Source organism: Sorex araneus, chromosome 9 (genome assembly GCF_027595985.1).
Source record: "Sorex araneus isolate mSorAra2 chromosome 9, mSorAra2.pri, whole genome shotgun sequence".
Lineage (NCBI taxonomy): Eukaryota > Metazoa > Chordata > Mammalia > Eulipotyphla > Soricidae > Sorex > Sorex araneus.
The window spans coordinates 60,501,813-60,518,255 of record NC_073310.1 but is presented as its reverse complement, the minus strand read 5'-3'; the positions used below and the strand labels follow the sequence as shown (position 1 = coordinate 60,518,255).

The 16,443-nt window shown below is 37.4% G+C and overlaps 1 protein-coding gene across 1 annotated transcript in view; it reads left to right on the top strand.

Moving 5' to 3' along the window:
* The window catches only part of MALRD1 (MAM and LDL receptor class A domain containing 1), a 590,643-nt gene that overhangs the window by 217,112 nt on the left and 357,088 nt on the right, over nucleotides 1-16,443 (top strand). The window contains exon 25 of the mRNA XM_012931979.2: nucleotides 12,861-13,108. Coding sequence (XP_012787433.2) covers nucleotides 12,861-13,108 — 248 coding nt within the window. The remainder of the gene's footprint in view (nucleotides 1-12,860; nucleotides 13,109-16,443) is intronic.

Genomic DNA, 16,443 nt, shown 5'->3' with positions numbered 1-16,443 from the left:
GACATCAAATATCTGAACATTGATTTGAGAGTAATGAGCAATTAGAAATGAGTCCAGAGAGCAAACAGAGATAGCTAGTATCCAGATAAAGAAATGTATCTTTTAATTTCAAGTAACAGAGCCATTTTAGTATTTTAAGCACAGAAATTACATTATCAAAGTTGGATTTTGGAAATATAACTCCAACATCAGTGTAGATGACAACAATTTTGGAAACTGGGATTTGGGAAACTATTTTAATGCTTCTCTCAAGAGATAATAGTGTCAAGGTGCTTTCCATGACAATGGAAAGGCAGAAATATTTTGAATAAATATATTGATCTTATGGATTTTAGAGGATTTTTAGGTTGGATGAGTATTTATCTGGTAGTTTCATTTTCAGTTTATGAAGCCAAAGATGAGATGCTTTTGTTTGGGGGTCATGCCTGACTGTGCTTGGGGTTTACTCCTGTTTTTGCACTCAGGGATCATTTCTGGCAAACTCAGGAGACCATATGTGTTGCTGGGGATCAAACCCATATTTTACATGTGCAAGCCAAGCACCCTACCTGCTATCTCTCTGGCCCAAGAGACAAAATTTCAAAGGTTATAGTTTTGCATTTTTATTTGTTGAGTTTAAGGTATACATGGGTCTTTCCAAACAGAAATATGTCAAATGGAAAGGTGAGCAAATGCAAGTAAAGGTTAGGAAATGGATTTCTATAGGAAACATAGAATTGGGAACCATTCATGCATAACAATTATTAAAAACATTGAGTGAATATTACCTATATATGGCATCTATAATAATGGGAAGAAAAGATATATAGGTTCAAATCCTGAATAGTGCCAATATTTAAAAGAAAGATGCTTATGAAGGAGACAGAGAAATCAGAAGAAGAAAAACTGATCTTGGTGTCAAGGAAGAAAAAGAAAGTTCAACTTTTTTTTTCCAAAAGGGACAAATAACCAACCCTTGTAAAAACTTCAAACAATATAAGTACTAAAAATTTCAATCATATTAACAGAAGAGTAATTGGTAATCTCTGTCATGGTCATTCAGGAAGTTAAGAAAACAGCACTGTAGCACTGTAGTTCCATTGTTCATTGATTTGCTCAAGCGGGCACCAGTAACGTCTCCATTGTGAGACTTGTTACTGTTTTTGGTATATTGAATATGCCACAGGTTGCTTGCCAGGCTCTGTCATTCGAGAGGGATACTCTCGGGTGTGGGAGGAATACTCCCGGTAGCTTGCCCGGCTCTCCGAGAGGGACGGAGGAATCAAATCTGGATCTGCCGCTTGCAAGGCAAACACCCTACCCACTGTACTATTGCTCCAGTTCTAAGAAAACATAGGTGTGGAAATTGCTTTTCACATGCTGTGGTACCCAAGTCATACCTGCCTCATCCATTTATATTTAAACAGAAAGATATGATTTTACATTTATTTATATTGGAATATAATTGCCATGGATTCTAGCCATTTCTGAGTTTATCCAAACTGTAGAATTAGAGTAAACAGACAAGCTCCTTACATGGTTATTTACCTTCGAATATCTTCACCTTTTTTTCCTCAGCACAATAGTTTTTATAAATTCAAATATAATTTCCTTACCCATGAAATTACATATATATTGCTTTTGAATCTCATCGGTCAATATTCGATTTTTTAGGTCACATAAAATAGTATACAACTTAAGAGTAATTTTCCCATTGTAATTAGAACAAAAATGGATTGATTTACGTTCCCTTTATCCCCAACTAATAGTTTCCCTGAAGAGACAATATTATATGAAAATAGAGTAGGAAGATAAATTTTAACGTATATAAAAAATATGTAGGAGAAGAAACTGATTTTGGCCGCTTAAGTATAAAAAAGGGTAAGCTTATAGTAAAGAAGCCTGGAAATTGTTAAGTAGTTTTTCTGTTCTTGTTAGTTGCTACTGTTATTCTACCCTTGCTGTTTTCTGTTAATTAGAGTCACGAGGCCGGAAAATGGGGTGAGAAATGGTTCCACCTCATTATAAAAGGTTACATTAATTACAGTCTACCTTGTACTAGAAATTGAAGTATGAATAGTTTGTGACCTCTAGGTATACTGATGAGAAAGGACTTCCATAAGCCAACATATAATATTGAATGAGTCAAAATCCAAATCAAAAAACAGTTTTGGGATATTTATAAATAGTATTTTGTGAAATAACAACAAAATTAGAAATAACAGAAGAATCAAATTATTTTTGAAATGTATTAAATAACCCAAATATTATTAACCCAAATAAAGTAAATATATTCTGTTGTGCATTTTCAGCATATTATAAGCATAATAGATGGTGTAAAATATGAGTTGAAGACCATAAGATAGAAAAGATAGAAAAAAAAGAAAAATTCAGGTAAAATTAGGTAAGAATAGGAAGAATTATTTAATTGTAATCCAGAATAAAATTTAAGCACAAGTGGTATTAAAATTAAAATGATTAAAAAACAAATTTAATTATTTTATTAGTACAAATAAGACAGTTTAATTTAATGAAAAGAACACCATGCATAATTGGTGATGACGACTAGCTAATATATAGGACTTCCATATATCTCCATATGGAGTTTGTAAAATTCAATATATTTAATGCACTTTAAATTGAGCTAAATTAAATAAGTTCATCAATAAACTGCATTGGATATTATTAGCAAAGTGTTGGGTATTGATATAGATGGATTTAAAATAGAAACAGATACATAAAATGCAATGAGAAACCTAAAACTTCAACATTAATTTCTGAATAGAAATTATTGAAGAATGTTATATACAATAGCACTGCACTGCACTGTCATCCTGTTGTTCATCAATTTGCTCGAGTGGGCACCAGTAATGTTTCCATTGTGAGACTTGTTGTTACTGCTTTTGTACATATATAATTTTGGAAGAATCCTCAATCTTTACTTTTATTTATAGAAAAAAGAGGTTTTAATATATGTGCAGCTGTAGTGAGCACTGATTGTTTAATTTTAAAGTCTCTGCCTCAGATCCAAATCTATAAAACCAATCAAGATACTTACAAACATAAAATTTACATGTTCAAAAAATAGTAAAATGGAAAAATATTAAAATTCAAATATATCAAAAGAAACTAGTGAGAGTATGGACCTATAGACGGATGTGCATGTATTGCAAACATAAGGTCCCAGTTTTGATCACAGCATCACAAAAGCAAACAGTGTAACAACTATAATATAAAATTCAAATGCTAAGTCAAATTAACACACCGATCAGAGCCAGGGTGTTGGTCAGTGGGCACACGCTGCATCATGTTGCATTATACCAGGCCCCAAGTGCAAGCTCGTGACCCCAGATTACAGCTGTATAGCGCCTCATTTTCCTGCTGAGCATTGACCCACCAGCTGGTTAGCCGAGTACTGCCAAGAGGTATCCTTTGCTAATCAGTTGAAGGATGGCATCTAACCAAGCAATGTTTGGGTGCTCCCTCTTCCATAAATATAGAAAAAAAAAACAACATAGGTAGTGCAAATGGGGTCACTATAAATGCTTGTGATTCTAGTAAAAAAGGTGGTATTCTGTTTTTGCAAGGTTTTTGTAAATTTGAACATTTGAAAAATGAAAGTTATTGCAATAAAGTAAGATTAAAAATTACAACAAAGAATAGTCACTCAGAAAACAGAAAAACACTTCGAATGACAAATGAAAGAACATACTGTTTTTGAAAGTAGGTTAAACATCAGGCTTAAATTTCAAAAATGAGAAGAAACATAAATGTAGGTTTGCGAAGAGAGACATCATCAGCATTTGGAAATCAATAATTGATTGTCTAATAATGCCAGTGAAGTGGTTAATTTTTTAGAGAAAAGTGACCAACATTAACAAAACAGAAAACCTTAAGAGCCTATAATCTCTTAGATAAAGTTATCAACACGTGTCCTCCAGTTGTGTTTCCTGGGATAGACACTACTGAGTTCTGTCAAACTGATTTGAGTTGATAATGCTTCCGTAAGAAACTTCCAACTCTGAAATTTTAGAATTTATTTTATGAAGCTAATATGTCACTAAGAAAGAGGCATATTGAAAATATGCTTTATTGGGTAGTGGGACTAAGTGAATGTTCCCTTTTAAAAAAATTGTAATTCTTTGGGGCTGGAGAGCTAGTATGGTGGGGAGGGTGCTTGCCTTGCACAAGGTGAACCCGGGTTTGATCCCCAGCACCCTGTCCCTGAGTCTGCCAGGAATAATTCCTGAATGGAGAGCCAGGAGTTACCCCTGAGCACTGCCAGGTGTGGCCCCCAAACAAAACCAAAAAACTTGTAATTCTAAGAACAGTAAACAATGGAGGTATTATTATTGTTTTATTTAAGTTTTTTAGATTAATTTTGGGGGATTGCCTGGGATTGAACACAAGCCCTCTCATAAGTGAGGCATGCACTCTACCAATGAATTATACTCACAGACTTACGAATATCACTTTAAAAAGAAAAAAGCTAAGAATTAGATCATGTACATAAACGGGCCTACTAAGAAGCAAGTGCAATCTGGCGTCTGGGCTGTGTTCTAGGGGCTTCCTGCATGCAGGACTTGGTACAAAGGAGGAAATGCTTTCTCAATAGTCTAAATAGTATTTTCTCTTGATAGTCATCTCTTTAATTAAAGTTATTCTTTAGCATGTTTTATACATGGACTTCTTTGGTGGTGGTTGTTGTCCAATCAGTGCTATTAGCCATATCCTATTTTTATGTTGTTCCTGCTTTTTTTTTTTGCTTGATTATACTCTACCTGGACTGGAGTGCTAGCACAGTGGGTAGGGTGTTTGCCTTGCATGCGGCTGACCTGGGTTCAATTCCTCCATCCCTCTCGGAGAGCCCAGCAAGCTACCAAGAGTATCCTGCCCACACAGCAGAACCTGGCAAGCTACCCATGGCATATTTGATATGCCAAAAATAGTAACAGCAAGTCTCACAATGGAGATGTTACTGGTGCCCGCTTGAGCAAATCGATGAAAAATGGTACGGTAGTGCTACAGTGCAATATGTCACTAATAATAGTCTTCAAAAATTGGAAAAGTAAGAAAACTATAATTCAAACTCCCTGTCAATATAATGTTGCCCTAACTGAAAATAATAGTAAACCAAATTCAGTATGCAATAGTTAAATCATGCACTTTGAGATAAGAATATTATATTTTTAGAATGCTTTGAGATAGCAAACCATTAATGTAACAAAAACCTCACTGGGAAAAAAAACTGTAACAAGGAGATATATATTGAAAATAATTATTTATAGGTAACAGTCTTATCAAACTCATATAATAATATTTTATAATGTGTTGAAGATGATATATTAAATTTAATAAGGAAGAAATGGCAGTATTTTTAAAAATAAATTTGTTGTAAAAATATATAATATATAGCTAATGTTGATCTTATGGTTCTTTGTTTAATCTAAAAAGTGAAATAAAAAAACGAGTGTCTGTCAAGTTATTCTTTTCTTTCTGTTTTTTGTTTTGGGGCCAAATCTAGTAGTGCTCAGAGCTTTCTCTTGGCTCCTGCTCAGTTATCACTCCTAGTGGTGATGGGGGGGGGGTGGCCACATGTGGTGGTAGGTCAGGCAAGCACCTTGCCCCTTGTACTATCTCTCTGGTCTATTATAATCACATGATTTAGCCATCAAAAGCTAACGTATTGTCTTAAAAAAATCCCCTACTGGGTTGTATGGTTCCCCCTATAAATTCATTTTCATTTGCTATTTGTGGATGTGATCTGATTTGGAAATAGTATTATCTTGGTGGCTGCAGTGTGGTAAAGGGAGGTCATATGGATTCAGATGTTCTCTGAGGCAACGAGCCACTGGTGTTCTTAGAAGAGTGGGGTGTACAGACACAGACCTCCACAGAGGGAAGGACCGTGGCATGGCGTGCGTCGCATGAGATTGGAGTGATGCACCCACAAGTCAAGGAATGATTTCTGAGAATGAACACAATGAAAAATGATGGGAAAGAATTGTCCACCCTGGCCCTCAGAGCCAGCGAGGCTCAGATTTGGATTTCCAACTGTTAGTTGGAGCAACTCTAAGTGGAAAAACGTTTCTGTTGTTCTAAGGCTCCCAGTTATCTGACACTGTGTTAGAATAGTCCAGAGAAACTTCATAGGATTCCTAAAAGTCACAGAGCTAAGAATGGACTCCACGTAAATCTGGAAAGTAGCTTCTTTTCTTATACTTTTTGCTTATTTTAGGATTCGAAACCACTGTCCTGTCCCTCCCTGCAGCAGTTGTCACTGAGGAACTAAGTCTCATCATTGTGAAATGGGTTGAGGATAGAATTTGTTACACAAAAATATAGTTTCTACATGTGGGAATCCTGAAAGCCTTCAATATGATATTTTGTTTCTAAATAGCCCCCAAAGGGAACTTATATTTAAGGTGTATTTTATTCATTTCAGTGCAAAACCTTCTGCCTTTGGCAAACTGTCATCCAGAGACATTCCTATTTCGAAGGACAGACAGAAGGAAAGTCCACATCTTCTATCACAGAAAGCATGAAGTTCAGTCTGATGTCTCCATTTCTGTGTAGCTCCCTGTCCAGAGAGACAGCGGGCTCTTGGAGAATGTTTCTTTTAGACATATGTTCCTTTTTATTTTTTTTAAATTGTGGTTGAGGTAACATAGTCACATTGACATGAACTCCTATGCTTTTGGTGTGCAAAATTACTACCTCTCTACTCCGTAGATTGCTCCAAACCTTCCACCAGTGTCTTTATGATCCCTCCACATTTCTTGCCCTGTCTATCTGTCAATGTCTGGTGTTTTGACATCGACCTCCACCCGTGACTGCAGTATATCACACTGTAAAGGGGAATAGTGGTACAGGGTATGTCCTTTCATTCTTAAACTCATAACTCCACCACTACAGTGAAATAGTAAGCATTAACTCTGAACTTTCTTTGTTATCAACCAAACTAAGAGTATTTACAATATTCTGTAAAGAGGTTGTGTAAATTAAATGAAATAATAGACATAAAAAGAATACTCAGGGCCAGGATGATGGTACAGCAGGGAGGGTGCTTGCCTTGCATGTGGCTGACCCAGGTTCAATATTTAGCACCCCATACAGTCACCAAGCCCATCAGGAGTCCACCAGGAACCCGTCCCGAGAGCAGAGCCAGGAGTAGCCTCTCAAAACTGTCAGGTGTGTTCCTCCTACCCTGGAAAAAAAAACCCGAGAGAATACTCAGGATCTAATACACATCATGCTTAATACATTAACCCCTTTCCAGTCAGCTTCCTGTTTTTATCAATGTGCTTTACTTATAGATGAGGCTGGAAATTTTCTATTGAGGGAATAAATTAAATACAATGTCATGAGAACTTTGATATGGGGTCTTAAATTGTAAAGTAAATTAGGTTTTGTACATCAGAAATGATCTTTTATGAGTAAAATGTTTTATGGATAAAGGTGTTTATTGATAGGAACATAATAGTTTCTAGAAATCGAGAAAATTGAATGACACTTAATGGACAAATGGGTTGATACAAAGGTGACCTTTTCTCCTTGATGGAACACCTACCAGCGTGGCATTAATTACTGCATGAAATGCCAGGACTTGCCATCTGTAGGAAAACTGTTTGCTGCTTTTCTCACCTGGGCCCTATGGGAAATAGTAGAAAATGAAATTACATGCTGTTTCCTCCCACACATTGGATTTGAGGAGAAACTCAAATAGCTTATGCCTGATGGTTGTATTTTCCATGCTGGCATGTTAATATTAAAATTTCCAAGGAAATACATCTTAAACACTAAATTCTAAAAGAAAAATACAATGTGCTTTCTAGGAATCCATGTAGTCATATTTATATTATATTTTAAAATCAGTTGGAACCCATTTTTGCGGCAGCATTTCCTCATTCCAGTGGCCTTTTGGGGAGCTGGTCTCTATGGTAATCTGCTCCTCATGGGATGCTAAGTTCTCCAACAAAAGGGAAACTGGATCATTTTATTTCATCATTTTTAGCCTAGATTACTTTTCAGTTTTTAAGCAAGATGACAAGTGGAGGTTCATTATTATTTCAAAGAGATTTTGCCTCTCAGCTCTCTGAAAGGACACTGTAACTTCAGTGTACTGAACCAAAACAGAAATTGTAAGCATTATCATCTATTCCAGGAAAGAGTACGTTACCAAAATGATTGCAAATGTAATTTAAAAACTGAATTAGCAACTGCGTAGAAAATGTCATCCTGTTCATTTGATGACAGAAATTATGACAGAAAAATGTTCCCTATATTTGAAACTAATTAGAAACCAGTGTTAGCCTGACTGTTCCTGGAATTAAAGCATTCTGAAGAGCGTATTAGTCCTTATGCTTTCTTAGATGTACAGTTTTCAAATACTACATATGATTTTATAACTTTAGGTATCATGGTTTATAGTATCACTTGTATCACTTGTCATCCCATTGATGTTCAATTTGCTCGAGCGGGCACCAGTAACATATCCATTCATCCCGGTCGCGTGCTAGTGTAGCCCAATGGTATCTGCTTGCTCCAGGAACACGAAGAGCCTCAAACAGTTTGTTCAGGGTTTTGACTAAAAAGTCTGACCATCTCATAGGTGGGCAGCCATGCGGTCTTTTGACGTCCTGTGGAATCCAGTCGGTAACAGCTCTAGTCCAGTGGTCATCTCTAAATCACATTACGTGTTTGGCCCATCTGATTTTTGATGCCTTGGCAAACGAGACAGGGTCCCTGATTCCTGATTGTCGACGGAGTTGGGAACTCCAGATTCTTTCTCTCACTTGCGTGAAACATGATACTCCAAGCACAGCTCTTTCAATTCCTCTTTGAGATACTATAATAGTGTTCTCATTTGGTTTTCGTAGGGCCCAGGTCTCTGAGGCATATGTTAGTGCAGGAAGAACGGTGGAGTCAAAAAGATGTGCCCAGAGCCAGAAGTTCTTTATCCTCTCAACCACTTCTTAGACGCTCTTGAAGGCATTCCACGCTGCTCTCTTCCTCCTGTGCAGTTCTGGTGCCAAATTGTTCCTCATGTTGAGTTCTCGACCCAGGTACACATAGCTGCTGCATTTGGAGATGTTCGTTCCTTTCAGGCAAAACCTTGGATTGAATGTGATGTGGTCAATTTTGTTGTGGAACTGTCCACCAGGAAACTCCCATGTCTAACGTTTAGATTAGGCCTTCTGGAACCGTGAGTTACCATGGATGGTCTTGGTTGACATGATACTAATGCTCTAGGCTTACAAAGTTACTACCAGAGGTAGTAACTATGCCTCCATCACTGTCCCCTGGTTCCTTCTCGTTCTCTCCCAGCCTCTTGGCAGACTCATTTCTTTCTTTTTTTTATTAGTTTATTTTTAATTAGAGAGTCATCGTGAGGGTACAGTTACAGATCCATACATCTTTGTGCTCATGTTTCCCCCATACAAAGTTCGATAACCCATCCCTTCACCAGTGCCCATTCTCCACCACCAGTAAACCCAACATCTCTCCCCCCCTCCCCAGTCCCGTCTCCCCCCACCCCACCCTGCCACTATGGCAGGGAATTCCCTTTTGTTCTCTCTCTCTGATTAGGTGTTGTGGTTTGCAATAAAGGTGTTGAGTGGCCATTGTGTTCAGTCTCTAGTCTGTACTCGGCCCGCATCACCCTTCCCCCACATGACCTCCAACCACATTTTACTTGGTGGTCCCTTCCCTGAGTTACCCAGAATGAGAGACCAGCCTCCAAGCCATGGAAACAATCTCCTGGTACTTATTTCTACTATTCTTGGGCGTTAGTCTTATAGTCTATTATTCTATATTCCACAGATGAGTGCAATCTTTCTATGTCTGTCTCTCTCTTTCTGACTCATTTCACTTAGCATGATACTTTCCATGCTGATCCACTTATATGCAAAATTCATGACCTCATTTTTCCTAACAGCTGCATAGTATTTCATTGTATAGATGTACCAAAGTTTCTTCAACCAGTCATCTGTTCTAGGGCACTCGGGTTTTTTCCAGATTCTGGCTATTGTAAACAGTGCTGCGGTGAACATATAAGTGCATATGTCACTTCGACTATACTTTTTGGCTTGTCTGGGATATATTCCCAGCAGTGGTATTGCTGGGTCAAATGGGAGCTCAACCTCTAGTTTTTTGAGAATCGTCCATACTGTTTTCCAAAAGGGCTGAACTAGCCGGCATTCCCACCAGCAGTGTAGAAGGGTCCCTTTCTCCCCACATCCTCTTCAACAGCGGTTGCTTTTGTTCTTTTGGATGTGTGCTAGTCTCTGTGGTGTGAGGTGGTATCTCATGGTTGTTTTGATCTGCATCTCTCTGATGATTAGTGATGTAGAGCACTTTTTCATGTGCCTTTTGATGGCAGACTCATTTCTGTGGGTAAAATCTCAGGATTTGTTTTCACTGGCCTTTGTTTAGATGTACTCCACATATGAGTGGAATCATTCAGTATTTTCCTTTCTCCTTTTAACCACATTGCTCAACCTGATATTCTCCAGTTCAATCCAACTTGTTGTGAAATGCAAGAAAGACATCATTTTTTTCTAACTTCTGGATAGTCTTCCAGTGTGTATCGATAGCATTTTTTTATGTATCCATTCATTAGTTGTTGAGCCCTTGGGTTGTTTCCAGATCTTGGCTTTTGTAAAAATCTATGCTATAAACAAAGAAATACAGATATCTTTTCAAATTAATATTTCTGTGGTCTTGGGATAGGTTTAAAGAATGGAATTCCTGGATGATGTGGCAGTTCTATTTTTAAATTTTTAAATTTCATTTTCCATAGAAGCTGGACCACAGGGATGGTTGCATCTTGACCTGTATTTACTTGAAGTTCCTTTTTTCCTACATCCACTGATTGTTTTTGAAATAGTCCATTCTCGCTCTGTCCTTCGTGGGTAGGTTTTTGACTTTTTTGTTTAATCGTTTTTATTTGTTTTTACCCAAAACAAAATGAGTAAGCTGTACTTAGGGTTTTCTCCTGGATCTGTGCTCAAAGATCACTCATGGCAAGCACAGGGGACCATATGGAGTGCTGGGGATCAAATCCAGCACAGCCGCAGGGAAGGAAAGCACTGTACTATCTCTCCAGCCTTTCATTGTCATTTTCATTTTCCTTGTAATCAGTGGTTATGTTGCTTGTGTTCAACAATGATGAGAATGTTTTCATATGTTTGTTGGCCATCAGTTTATCTTCCTTAATGAAATTCTATATGAGTTGAATCAGAGTTGAATTTCACAACTCTTCTTTCAATTTCTCATGGGGTTATTTTTTTGTTGTTATTATTGAGTTTGTGAGTGCTTTATACATCTTGGAATTGACCTTTAGTCAGATGCATGTTGAGTGAACATTTTCTCCCACTCAGTACAAGCATCTTTATTTTAGCTGATTTCTTTCTAAGTGTAGAAACTCCTTGTTTGATACAGTTACATATGTTTATATTTGGTATTGTTTTAATTCCCAATGGATTTGAGTCCTTGAAGACTACCTCTGATGTTGATATATGAATAATGCTGCCTATGTTTTCTTGATTTATTTTATGGATTCTTATTTAATATCAATGTATTAAATCCATTTTGAGTCAACTTTTCTGTATGGCATGAGAAATTCATTATATACAAAGATAGATTAAAAATAAATGTATGACAAGACATATACTATGCTCACACTAATTATTAAAACAAATAATAGATTAATTTAATTTTTAAAAGTTTTAATTGAATCACCATGAGATACAGCTTTCATGTTTGAGTTTCAGTCATCTAATGATCAAATGCCCATCCTCCCTCCACCAGTGTACATTTTCCACCAGCAATATCCCTGGAATTCCCTCCCCGATGCCAGCAAACCCCCCCACCCCGTCTCTGGCAGACAATTTCCCTCTTACTCTCTACTTTGGGCATTGTGGCTTGCAATACAGATACTGAAAGGCCATCATGTTTGGTCCCTTTCTACTTTCAGCACACATCTGCCATCCCAAACCACCTCTCCAACCATCATTGACTTAGTGATCCCTCCTCTATTCCATCTGCCTTCTCCAAGTAATGGATTAATTTTAGACAGCTGACTTCAAAAAATTTTCAGAGATTTTTTTTTAAATTAAAGGTTTTAAGAAGACATTAATATTCACTGTGTAATATAACTAATATGTCAAACTATGTGAGACAAAACTGCAATAGAGAAACTAATGAAATTTCTATCAAAGTTGGAAATTTTATTACCCATCACTCACAAATGAATAGAAGCAGCATGCAGAAAATCAGTGAGGACATACTGAATACTCAGTGATAGTGATTCTTATTTTTCTAGAAATGGGAATAAGTACAATCTGGTAGTAATAATAATATGTTTTTAAATAGCCAGGAGATAGTTTGCTATTTAATGAAACTTAGTAGACTCAATTTCTATAACTTCTTAATTCAAATTATAATTCTTTTTCCTTTTTTTACCAATTTTTCATTTGTAAAATGAGCATCTTTAATAATTATAATGACTAATGATAACTTTTACTGTAGACAGCGTTTCTTAAACCTGTCTTGCAGAGTAATAAACTTCCCAAATTCTCCATTTCAGCAAAGATGAAAAGAGAGAAGAACTAAGTCCCATTGGCCATAAAAGGGATTTATGGGAGTAACTGTATCTAATGCTATTTTCTCACCTATTTTATTACTACACCATATTTGTAAAGAAATAACCTTACACGTGCCTCAGAAAGAGCTGTGCGTCACAAACTAAAATGTCCTAATGTCACTACTGTTAAAATATTTTTTTGTAAACTGTTTAACGTTACCTGAAGTGACACCATCACTCTAATTTTGTATGGCATCCTTTAAAGTCATTTTTCAATTCCTCTCTACCATCTTAGGTACCACCAGTAAGCGCTGTGATTTTGAATTTGACCTTTGTTCCTGGGAGCAAGACCAGGATGATGACTTGGACTGGAATCTGAAAGCTTGCAGCATCCCTGCAGTGGGCACCGAGCCTGCGGCTGATCACACCTTGCGAAATTCCTCTGGTCATTACATCTTTGTAAGGAGCTGGTTCCCTCAGCAGCCTATGAGAGTAGCCAGAATTTCAAGCCCTCTCATAAGTGGAAGAAGCAAAAATTGCAAGGTATGGAGGCAAAGCAAATATATTTGTGGGCAGAAATTGGTAGAGTCAAAGACAGAATTGGTGTATGGTCAGGACCACAGCAAAGATGACTTTGAAATCATTCAGTTTAGGATATGCTTTTGTGGAGTATTAAAAATATAACTAGGTGGGGCTGGAGCAATAGCACAGCGGGTAGGGCGTTTGCCTTGCACGCGCACGGCCGAACCGGGTTCGAATCCCAGCATCCCATATGGTCCCCTGAGCACCGCCAGGGGTAATTCCTGAATGAAGAGCCAGGAGTAACCCCTGTGCATCGCCAGGTGTGACCCAAAAACCAATAAATAAATAAATAAATAAATAAATAAAAAATAAAAATATAACTAGGTGAGGATATACAGACCAAACCTCTTCATGGGATGTCTATGTATCTACAGGGTTTTCTCTTCCATTGCTTCTAGGCCAGAACTAAAGATAGTTTTAAACATAATACACTCCTAATTTTTGGCTGTTTGCTTGAATAATGCTAAATAAGTGTACCTTTTCTAAATTTACAATGAAATATGAAGTATTTTTATTATCTGAACACACTTACTGATTATAGGCTGCCTATTGTTTAAACACAATAAAGAAAATCAATTTGGAAGATTGTTCATGAATCACAAATCACGAAATCCTGTTAATCACCGATTTCTTGGGCGGGCTCAGTAACATCTCATTTCGTCCTTTCCCTGAGATCTTAGAAGTCTATCTCGACTCGGCCCTCCCAACGATGTTGCAGTGGGGGCTCTTCAGGGTCAGGGGAATGAGATCCAGCTTGTTACTGGATTTTGCATATGAATACACCATGGGAAGCTTGCAAGGCTGTGTCCCATGTGGGCAGGAAACTCTCAGAAGATTGCCAGATTTTCCCAGAGGGAGAAGAAGGCTAAAGATATCTGAGAGCTTGCTTTTAAGTCTCTGAATGTTGGCCTTTGATGGGATTACACATACTTGGGTTCCTCTGCAGGTACCTTCATGCATGAGGCCTGTCCAAAAGTGTGGAGAGGGGCCTCCATCATGGCTGTAGCTAGGTTCTGGTGGTCTTCGGCTGTCGGGAACTCTACTCGGGGTGGGAAGGGAAGCTGTTACATGATAAAAAATCAGTTTAATGGGAGCCAAATTTATACTTAAGTTCTATCAAACCATTTTATTTTTTGTATGTGTTTCCAAATAGGTCTCTAAACCTGGAAAGTTATATTAAATCTTTATTCCATGGAACCCAATTGAGCTTGCATCTGTTATAGATACTTGATCTTCTCTCTCCTACTGACCAGTCTTCAATATCCTACCACTGTCCAATCTTGAACTACCTTAAAACTTTACTCTAGGAATTTCTTCATCTCTTATGCTGATTTAATACTTTAAATCAGGGAATAATCAGATTGATCTCTCTCTCTTTGGGCAAAATTGAAAAGTAGTGTTTCCATCAAAATTGACATGATCAAATCAGAGTTTTGGAGAAATAACTCAGTCAGCAGTCTAGAATAGCTAGCTGCAACAAATCAGAAAGAATAATCACGGTCACTGTCATCCTGTTGCTCATCAATTTGCTCTAGTGGGCACCAGTAACGTCTCTGTTCTGAGACTTGTTACTGTTTTTGGCATATCTAATACACCACAGGTAGCTTGCCCGGCTCTGCCATGCAGCTGAAAGAATAATATTGAACTTTAATTAATTTGGCAAGAAACAAATTTTTTTAAGGGGGGTCACAGCAGCGATGTTCAGGGGTTACTCCTGGTTCCACACTCAGGAACTACTTCTGGTGGTGCTTGGGAGATCATATGGGATTCTGGGGATTGAACCCAGGGTGGCCGCATGCAAGGCAAATGCACTACCTGTTGTGCTATGGCTCCAGCCCCAAGAAACAAAGTTTTATGCAAATGTACTTTGTTTCTTTTTGCTATCTTCCAAATTGCTGGCGACTTCCTTTAAAAATAAATCCCAAACATATCAGATTTGTATATTTTTAGTCTGTAGCTACAGATCTATATCTATACAGCTATAAACATTCTGAAAATTGTGGATAAGTCCTTGTCTTTGAAAGCTAACTAAAAATTAAACATGAATGATATAAAAGTCCAGTTTTAACTCTAAGATTTTATATTTAGACTTAGACTATTCTTAAGAAAGTGTTCAAAGTATGTTTCTATACTATGGTAACTAAAAGTAATTTATTCATATCTATTTGCCTAGCCCCCAAACTGTAGTCCCTACTGTTTTACATATCTGTGTGAGAATAATGAAGTATGCCTAGAAGAAATGTCAAAAAATCAATGATGAATGGTTCATTTTATGAATATTTATGATATAGATTAAGTACAAAGAAGTAAGAGAGGTTATGTTGGAAGTGATTGGCCTCATATGAAAGTATGTTTGTCAGGTAAATAGAGGGACTTCCAAGATCCTTATGAAAATCCTACCTGTACCTTGACTTTGTGAAATGCCTGAAACTGAATTGGAGAAATAATCTCATTGGAGATAATTGGGGATAAAAAAGGAGAAACTGGTGGAGAGAGGAATAAAGACAGACTGACAAGTGAAATAATTATATTTATGCATTACTCTCGAATTTCTGGAGAAAGTGGTTCTTTAACAGAACCAGAGACAAGTTGACTTTTATGCACTAGCATTGCCCAGTAAGTAGGAAATGTTGTCATTGGAACATAGGTATTTAGATGTCTGTTTGCATGTTAATCAATGACATCATTCAGAAATTGACTTTTGGAAGATATGAAGTAGTACCTGTATTCTAGATCATGTCTTTGGTTGTGGCATAAATTAGAGTACAAAAAAAGATTAACTGCTGGGCTGGCCACATTTTGACAGCATGGAAGCCAGCTGCAGGTCACTGTATCCAGTGACCATTTCCCCTGTTTTTTTTTTTTGATGCAGTCCAAGGGTTGATCCCATGCCCTTTGTTTTGAACTCTAATGAGTCCTGCCTTCTGGATTTTATAGTCCTACCCAAACTTGTCACCAAGGTAGGCAAGCTCGTGTTGGAAAGGGTCATCAATCAATAAAACATTTTTGAAAATAGTGAATAATACCTGAAATTTGAGTAAGCCCTTCACATAGTTTTCCTATTCTTAGCTATTGCCTTACCTAGTTACTATACGTAATATTTTATCTTTTTAAAAATTTTTATTTAGGGGCTGGAGTGATAGCACAGCGGGTAGGGTGTTTGCCTTGCACGCGGCCGAACCAAGTTCAATTCCCAGCATCCCATATGGTCTCCTGAGCACCGCCAGGAGTAATTCCTGAGTGCAGAGCCAGGAGTAACACCTGTGCATAGCCAGGTGTGACCTAAAAAACAAAAA